At 35.8% G+C, this 9,595-nt stretch overlaps 1 protein-coding gene across 6 annotated transcripts in view; it reads right to left on the bottom strand.

Annotated features, from left to right (window-relative positions):
- Positions 1-4,731: 4,731 nt before the first annotated feature.
- Positions 4,732-9,595, bottom strand: part of LOC127633856 (myocardin-like) — a 42,157-nt gene continuing 37,293 nt past the window's right edge. For 4 of the 6 annotated variants that reach the window (XM_052113204.1, XM_052113207.1, XM_052113209.1 and 1 more), the window contains 2 exons: positions 7,827-7,884; positions 4,732-7,615 (listed from right to left, as the gene is read on the bottom strand). In XM_052113204.1, the coding sequence (XP_051969164.1) occupies positions 7,053-7,615; positions 7,827-7,884 (621 nt within the window). In that variant the 3' untranslated portion in view covers positions 4,732-7,052. The remainder of the gene's footprint in view (positions 7,616-7,826; positions 7,885-9,595) is intronic. The other 2 variants (XM_052113205.1, XM_052113208.1) reach the window with 1 other exon arrangement.

The raw sequence follows: 9,595 nt of genomic DNA, 5'->3' as shown, positions 1-9,595 counted from the left end.
TAGTTTGGGTCGAAAAGAGCAAATAAATCCCAGAACAACAGCAAAGGACCTTGTGAAGATGCTGGAGAAAACAGGTAGACAAGTATCTATATCCACAGTAAATTGAGTCCTATATCGACATAACCTGAAAGGCTGCTAAGCAAGGAAGAAGCCATTGTTCCAAAACCGCTATAAAAAAGCCAGACTACAGTATGCAAGTGCACATGGGGACAAAGATCTTACTTTTTTGGAGATATTTCCTCTGGTCTGATGAAAAACAAATTGAAGTTTTTGGCCATAATGACCATCGTTATGTTTGGAGGAAAAAGCGTGAGGCTTGCAAGCCGAAGAACACCATCCCAACCGCGAAGCACGGGGGTGGCAGCATCATGTTGTGAGGGTGCTTTGCTGCAGGAGGGACTGGTGCACTTTACTCAATAGATGGCATCATGAGGAAGGAAAATTATGTGGATATATTGAAGTAACATCTCAAGACACCAGGCAGGAAGTTAAAGCTTGGTTGCAAATGGGTCTTCCAAATGGACCATGACCCCAAGTATACCTCCAAAGTTGTGGCAAAATGGCTTAAGGACAACAAAGTCAAGTTATTGGAGTGGCCATCACAAAGTCCTGACCTCAATCCGATAGAAATGTTGTGGACAGAACTGAAAAAGTGTGTGCGAGCAAGGAGGCCTACAAACCTGACACAGTTACACCAGTTCTGTCTGGAGGAATGGGCCAAAATTCCAGCAGCTTATTGTGAGAAGCTTGTGGAAGGCTACCCAAAACATTTGACCCAAGTTAAACTATTTAAAGGCAATTCTACCAAATACTAACAAAGTGTATGTAATCTTCTGACCCACTGGGAATGTGATGAAATAAATAAAAGCTAAAATAAATCATTTTCTCTACTTTTATTCTGACATTTCACATTCTTGAAATAGTGATGCTAACTGACCTTAGACAGGGAATGTTTTCTATGATTAACTATCGGGAATTGTGATAAATTGAGTTTAAATGTATTTGGCTACGGTGTATGTGAACTTCTGACTTCAACTTTATAAGCCTGAAAGTGTCTTTTGTAGCAGCTATTTTTATCATCCATTATAGCAACGTTCACAGGTAGCCTATATTTTTCTATTGAGTGAAACACAATAGGTTAATGTTAGACCAGCGGTGACAGAGATAAGCTAGGTAATACATATTAATCCTTTTTATTCTTGTTATAGCATAATTGTTTAATTTTTTATTTATGTATGGCTCACGCTCAGATTCCAGTATGTGCTGGAGGTGTCAAAATAAAACTGGTATGCTTGCCCATGTACATGTTTACTGGTTTACTTCGTTTTAGCACATTTCATTTAATCATTTTAATTTTTATTTGCACCATTTTTATTTATCAGCATCTGCATGCACGTTGACATTTTTTATTCCTCTTTCTTCAGGATTTCAAATAAATCTGTCTGGAGTTACACAAAGTAAGCCCAGTTTTCTGTGCTATGTTTAGTTTGGGTATTCTAAACACTTGTGCAGCATGAAATGGCATATTAATTTTTAACTGGGTCATGACATTCCTTGTTTGTATTATTTTAAAATGTTCTCTTATAAAATTTTTAAAAAAAGTTTTTTGCACTAAAACAGTCATATATTTGTAAAACATGATCATTTTCCACCCTCATTCTGACCCTCTGTCAGAAACGCACTGTTTTGCTGCAGCTTCTCTTTTAAGACTTGACAGTAAACGCCCACTGTTGTAATTGGCTCTTGATTGATCTGGTCTCTTCGGCATCTCACTGCTCACTGCAAATGGGCGGGGCTACGGAGTAAAGTAGGCATCAGTGTGGTGTTGTGGAGGCGGTCAGATGCAAATGTCTACCACAGTGTGACATCACAATGTGGAGGAAGTGGACAATGTGTCGTTTTGGCAAATTGGGTTCAACAAATGCACTTTTTGGAGTGAGAACTTACGGTATGTTTTTGTAGTATAATTAACTCTTACATGTTAAAAGATCAAGGAAAATGTATTTCCTCATGCCTTGACCCATTAAATACAAAGTTGAAATTGTATACATTTTTTAGTCAAAATAATAGAGAACAGATAATTTCAAAATTCAAACCCCGTTTCCACCTGGTATTAAAGTGCAATAAAACCCCCTTAGTTCACACCTCAGATTTTAGACAAAAGTATTCTTTAGTTGTCCTTGTTGCTGATCAGAATTCGCAAAGTATATGTGATGCAAATTTCATCATCCGCACAGTCTGTGCAGACAGTCCTCTGTGCACATCGTCAGAGCATGCGCCTGTGATTGACTTTACTAAAAGAGTATCACAAAGCAGTCGAAGTATGCATACGTCGAACACGTTCATATTCGCTTGTGGTCCACAGAGTATACTTTGAAAAGCAACGCGGTCGACCAGGCGTGATACAATATGTAATGCAGAAAAACAAAATACCCAGACCTTTAAAAAAAATAGGGTCATGAAAGGGGTGTGAAAATATGTAAAAAGGTGGATGGGAAGAGGGGGAGGACGGATGGGGGTCAAGCACAACAAATACTTCACAAATAGAGATGGCTGAACATCAAAATGTGAGAGAAAACAAGAGTATATCAAGTATATCAGTCATGGGTCAAAAGTATGATATGATAATCATATTGTGAATGTGATAGAACAGTTTGCAAATCAAAGATTTGAAAATTGTGTTCAAACATTTAAGAATGAAGTGAAAACACATTAAAAACCTATGCACTGCTTAAAGACCTAATATAAAATTATGGATATATATATATATATATATATATATATATATATATATATATATATATATATATATACACTGTATTTATTTTCACAAGTGATTCTGGTTTAATAAAAGTTAATCTCTATATACAGTGTGGGATGATTGTGACCAAACAGTCAAAACACAAGGAATGCTGTTTTTTCCAGCAAAAAAAAAAATCAAAACTGTATTTATTTATCCCAAAAATAGTTACAAAACAAACTATTACACACTATGCTCCTTGGCACTTGGTGACCCCACTCTGCAACTTTACGTATTCTGCCACTTCGTGGCTGAGTTGCTGTGGTTCCTAAACATTTCCACTTTTCAATAATACCACTTAGTTGAACGTGGAATATCTAGGATGGAAGACATTTTTACAAACTGACTTGTTGCAATGGTGGCATCCTATTACAGTACCACGCTCAAATTCAGTGAGCTCTTTAGAACGACCCTTTCTTTCACAAATGTTTGTAAAGGCAGACTGCATGGCTAGGTGCTTGATTTTATACACCTTTGGCAATGGGACTGAACGAAACACCTGAATTCAGTGATTAAAAGGTGTGGCCCAATACTGTTGTCCATATAGTGTAGCAAAAGTTGAATATAATTTACAATCACTCCTTTTTTCTTTTTATTAGCATTTTTCATACTGTCCCAACTTTTTGAACCCAACTTGGGGGGCAGCTGTGGTGGCTGTAGCTCACTTGGTAGAGCGGGTCGGCCACTAATCGCAGAGTTGGTGGTTTGAATCCCAGCCCTGGATTGTGTTGAAAATGTTTTTGAAAGAGATTCATATTTTTAAATTGAGAAAAGCTTAAAGGAAATGCAACAACATGTTAGGTCAATAGATAGGGTATTGTTTGTAGAGTTTTGAGGAAAATAATTAATTTAATCCATTTTGGAATAAGGTTGTAAAAACAAAATGTGGAAAAAGTCAAGCGCTGTGAATACTTTCTGGATGCACTGTATATATCTACACTCAATAATGAGCAAAATAATACATATCCCTAAACATAACTGTAACAAATATTGTAATTGCTTGTGTAATCATTTGTTGGCAAACTCAGTGCAAGTTAAATGTATTTTCATTTTGTAGTTTTGTAAACCGTAATGAAGTACGCTGCCTGAAATTAGAGCAACTATTAAAGGGATAGATCATCCAAAAATTTGAATTTATTCATTGTTTACCCGCTCGATTTTGGTAAACAAAGCTTTTGAGTTTTTAAAGTTTTGTCTTGGGTGATGTGTTATTACACACCATTATACAGTAGACAACATTGGAGTCAATTTTGTAAGTTGTATGTTTGTTTATTGAACTCTTGTAACAGTAATACAGTGGTGTAGACAAATAGTTGGACACTTTATATTGAAAAGTTGTTCAGTGGCCAAGCAATACAAAAGCTTTTTGTCATATGTATATATTTTTCCCTTAGACAAATCAAAAGAAATAAGACACAAAACCTTTACTTTCAAGGGAGAGAAAGTGTTATACTTAATATTTGTGCGCCATTGATGCTATTCTGCCATCAGGATCAGCAAACATGAACACAGAGAAAATGTGTGTGTGGAATGACATTTTACACACTTGGAAAAACAAAACATAGTATAAAGGAAATATAAAATAGGAAAGTAAGTTCAAGTGGGCTGCTCATGTCATAGGCAGAATTATTATTTTTGTCCTATATCAAACATAGAAAAATAAATATATTTTTTTAGGAGATGGAACATCTCGACGTAAAAATGTATGCACTAATAAGATCTAAAATCTTTGTAGTAAAACTAGTTCATGAAAGCATTTGGTAATGTGTACAATTTTCTTCCTGGATTTAAAAATAACAGGAATACAATGACTATACTATTCTTAATTACAGTTGTATGATAGTCTGCAATGTTTGCTTCATGTGTAAAAATAGAGACATTTTTGGAATTACAGTACAGTGATTTATCCTGTGTCTTTAGCATAAAACAGCTTTTTTTTTTTTTTTTTTTGCTATGCCTTTAATGCTTACTGTGTGGGAAAACATGTTTTATTTCTTACAAAATGGGATTCATGTAAAAATGGCAGTCTTTGGTTCTACTAAAAGGCACGGCAAAGAGACCCCAAAAACCCTATCCTGGGAATAAAGATATTCCCTACATGTCAAAAGCATTAAAGTGAATTGAAATGTGATTAGAAATGAGAAAAGACAATAAACACCATAATAGCTATTTCATGCACAGAAGAAATATATATATATATATTTATGTAAATTCACAGTTTGACCTTTTGGTGAACTAATACTAAAAGAAACAACTTGATAATTTGTGATCTGGTGCAAAACTTGCCAGAGTAATAACATATATTAGATTTCATTTTTCACAAGTGCTAGTAAAACTGGGCATTGCCTGTTATTAAGGCATTGCTTTTGTTTCAGGTTTTGAGACATTCAAATTTGATTGTCAGTTTAAAAATCTTTTAGACATTTTATATAAATATAGTGTAACTGTTTTCACACTCTTGAGGGTTTCAAAAAGAATGAGGCAGTATCAAAAATGTATTATTTGGGCTATACAAAAAAGTCATTATCAGTGCATGTAATTAGTAAAAGATAAATGGAGACTCATTTTAAGGGATAGTTCACTCTAAAATGAAAAGTCTGTCATTTACTTAACATCATTTAGTTCCAAACCCATATGACTTTCTTTCTTCTGCGGAAAACAAAAGGAAATATTTTAAAGGATGTTACGTTCACTGATTTCTTTATTAGCAGTTGATACGTGACTCACTTTAAAACTGAACTTTTAAGCTTAAAGCACCCAGAAATGTCATAAAAGTAGTCCATGAAACTCATGCATCATATTTCAAGTCTTCTGGAGGCATACAATCACATTTGCATGATGAACAGACCAAAATGTATGTCATTATTCACACTTTAAGTAGCATGGACTACTTTTATAACACTTTTGGGTGCTTTAAACTTTAAAGTGAGTCACTATCAACTGCTATTGTATGGAAATCAGTGATCGCGACATCCTTTAAAATATCTACTTTTGTATTCTGCAGAAAAAGAAAGTTCTTCAGGTTTGCATAAAAAGGAGGTTGAGTAAATGATGATAGAGTTAACATTTTTGGGTGAAATATCCCTTTAAATTGATTGATCCTAATACTGTGGGAAAAAAAAATAATTTGTTAAAGCCTTTTAACCATAAGCAAGCTTACTCTAACTTTTGATTTTAATGAAAAGGAATGCCTCATAAATATGTATTTATAAATATTCCAATGAAAAGAAAATGTTGAAAGAAATACATCAGAAGACTAAGATCTTACAAGCAAAATAACAATAAAAGAGCTTTTGTTGACTGTTATTAAAGCAATACTTGTGACATTTCTGAATGATATTCAAATAGACATTGGGGAAAGAAGTGACCAAAAAGTACAAAAAAATATATGCAAATTGTTTTTATGCAATGTATCGCTACTGACCCTTATTTCAGACCCTAAAAGTCTTCATCATTCTAAATAGTTAATTCTCCATTGATTCTGAATATAAAAGATTGAGATTTTGATTTTCTTTCTGAATATGAAGAATATCCTCTCACATTAAGTGAAGAGTATTACATTTATATGAGTTCATATAATAAGTACGAACCAAAAGTTTCAGCTCTCTAAATAAATTAACAACAATATGGAGATAATGGTGTGAGAATTAAATGCTCTCAAAACTATATGCAAAAGCCAAAGTGTGACACAGTACTATATGCTTACTACTCGAGGTGCAAAGTGTGTATTACTATTTACAATAGCACAATAGAGTACGTGTGATATAATAGTTTGATCTTTGTGAACATGTTTTATGCATTTAAATGTGTTTTCCCACACCACAAATGTGCAGACAAAATAGAAAAGTATTGACTGTCTTGTTGATCAGTACAATGGAATATTTACAAATGGTTTCAGAAAATGCCTTTGCATTTTGTATGGATGTCCCTGTTTGAGAACAATTTGATTTGTATGGTCTTCCTGTTTCCAGTAATTCAAACATCCTTTCCCAGAATCAATAGTCAAACGCATTTCAATTTTGGACTGTGATAAAACTGTATTAAAACACTATACTCTTTTTCAGCCAAGTTATAGGAAAAGATACAACATTTCACAAGTTACCATGGAAACCACATCCTGACATCTATTTTTAATTTGAATATGCTACTTGTGTGCTTTTTGAGATATTTTGGGAAAGCATTGAGTTTTGAAATATGTTGTTGAAGTGCATAGTGATAACATTTGCGGGTATTTTGCTGGTCATCTTGCTTTTCACCAATGCTCTAAGTGCAGATCCATTGTAGAGTTCAAGTTGATATCTGTCACATCAAGGAATTCTGTGTTAAAGATGCTGGGCCCGGCAGGAGGCATGTTGTTATTAAATGCTGTAGCTGAGCTGGGTGGGGTTAGTTCCAACCATTCCATACTTTCCCATGGCGACTCTGTAAATGTCATTCCGAGCCCTTGGCTATCTACACTGACTGGTGATACTTTGCTAGCCATGGGCAACATAGGTGTGTTCATCATGTCACGGTTACTAAGCAACTTGTCGTCATGTTGGGGGCTGATAAAGCCTTCCCCATCCTTCTCCAAGTGCCCTTCCTCAGCGCCCATCTTTAGAAGGGCTGAGTCCCCTTGCCGGGCTATAGGGCTCAGTAGCACCTCCAGGTGGCCGTTGCCAGGCCCTGCAGCATGCTCAAATGGAAGCAGGGTTGGTGAAATGTGACTGTAGTGTCTGTGGAACTTGGATATGGCCACTCCATTAGGTGAAACTGTAAGGTGAGGCACAACTTTGGTTACAGGGGACCTCTCTTCTTTGGCGTTAGCTGGCATTTCTTTGGAAAAAAGGGGAGGATATCACAGCACAGACAGCGACTTAAAAGGTGTGAATAAAGCATAACGGGGTGACATAAGGTGCAGTTTTAAGGGGCCTCGCAAAAGTTTAGTATTACATCTTTGATTGCCATGCACCATGCAACTGACAGGATAAATTAAATGAGCTGATATTGAAAGCACAGCATTTATTATGAGACATTGTATGCTCACCTCCACTCTCAATGAGGACATCTAGAAGTTCATCCATCTGCTGACTTCTGGTCATTTGCTGCAAGAACATAAAATGATGTGTGAACTATCATTTTGATATTTGTTGTTTTAAAACAGGTTTATGCCACATTCCATGCCTTTTTTTTTGAAGATGTTTTAAATATACAAACTGATGATAACCAGGATTTGATCACATTCAAATGCAATGTACTTAAATTATTTTTGATACATTCAGACTTGCTGGTAGATGTTTATTCCTGCAAGTAAATAATCCAGCAGGCCTATTTGAATCTGTTCGAGAGGTCACCAATCTGTCACCATCCTGTAAAATTTAGTTCCAACCCTACTCTTACATACCTGTCTGTGAGATTTTTATGCAAATTTTGGGATATTGCATGAATAATGCTAAAAGAAATATGAAGAAGAAAAAACAAAAACAATGTACAGTATGTGCTGCCTTCAGTAAGATGACATGAGCATGAACTATGATGGAAAGCTATTTACTGAATACATTTTTAGATGCACTTTAAAAAGCGACCTTGCCTTAACAAATCATGTGAATAAATATACAGTAAATCACTCATAATTGGACTGACAGAAGATATCCTTGCATAGCATTTAAAATTTTACTCTGGTCCATCTGAAACGCTGGAGCCAAAGCTTGTCATCAAAATGATTGGCTACTCTTATCTCCCAACACTGTCTGACATGCTGTCGCTCCCCGAAAAAAAGGCATTGCTGTCAATTGCTTGCAAACATAAAGTTAGTCACTGTGTTTTGTATGCACACTCTAAACTGTAAGTAATGTATTACATTTAATATTAAATCGGCAGTGGGTTCCACAGTGGATAAAATTTTCCATCCTGATCTCATGAAAATTACGTGACTGTAGCATAATATTTGCTAAATGCTATAATGTGGTTCTTTACACATAACGCGCCAGTTCCGAGGGGAAATGTCCACAACTTGTGGTGCTGTGTTGATTTACAGCCAGGGGTTCCCACTGTCAATTCCAGGACTTAATCGTGCCTCCGAGGGGCTTATTCGACGATTACTTTTGGGTCAAACAAGGCCAACTGGGAATTGTGGCAGAATCAATGTCAAAGGTACTCATGCTGCGTTTCATTCAAGTCAGATGTGGAATATTACTACTTGAATTATCCGATCTCTGACCATAAAGGAATTCCATTGCCAGATGCTTGGAAAATTATGTTTAAACAACCAAAACTGCAACACTCCCTTTAGCTTAACAGGGGTTTGATGGTCACCAGACTAGATGTCTCCTAGCAACCCAACTGATAAACAATGCTGCTATGTTAGCATTTGTGCTACAGGTGTCTGCAATGGTTTGTTAAACAAACTTTAATATCTTGTAATGTAGGAACTTTGACTCATTGATCGATTTAATTTAATAAAAGTTAATGTTAATCACTAACTTTGTACATCTCTGGGTGGCAACATGTTTGTGTGACGTCATGCACCTGCATCTCGACAAAAATATTTGGGGCACATTACAAATCCGTTAATATGCACAATGGACAAAGCGGTGCCCAAAGGAAGAACTTCCTATAGTTCGAGATCATGGACGACGTGCTGGGACATTGTCCCACTATTAGTGGGAAGACCACTCGGGACACCATGGGAGTTAAATCAGTGAGTTAACAACCGTAACTTATCTTGCTAGCTAGCTATTGTTTACATAGAATATAAACCTCATATTCTAGATAACATGCAGATTTTGTTTGAAGGGCGGGTTATAAGGCAATGCT

This window comes from Xyrauchen texanus, chromosome 40 (assembly GCF_025860055.1).
Source record: "Xyrauchen texanus isolate HMW12.3.18 chromosome 40, RBS_HiC_50CHRs, whole genome shotgun sequence".
NCBI classification, from domain to species: Eukaryota; Metazoa; Chordata; class Actinopteri; order Cypriniformes; family Catostomidae; genus Xyrauchen; species Xyrauchen texanus.
The sequence above is the reverse complement of the archived record's forward strand: the minus strand, read 5'-3'. Positions and strand labels throughout refer to the sequence as shown.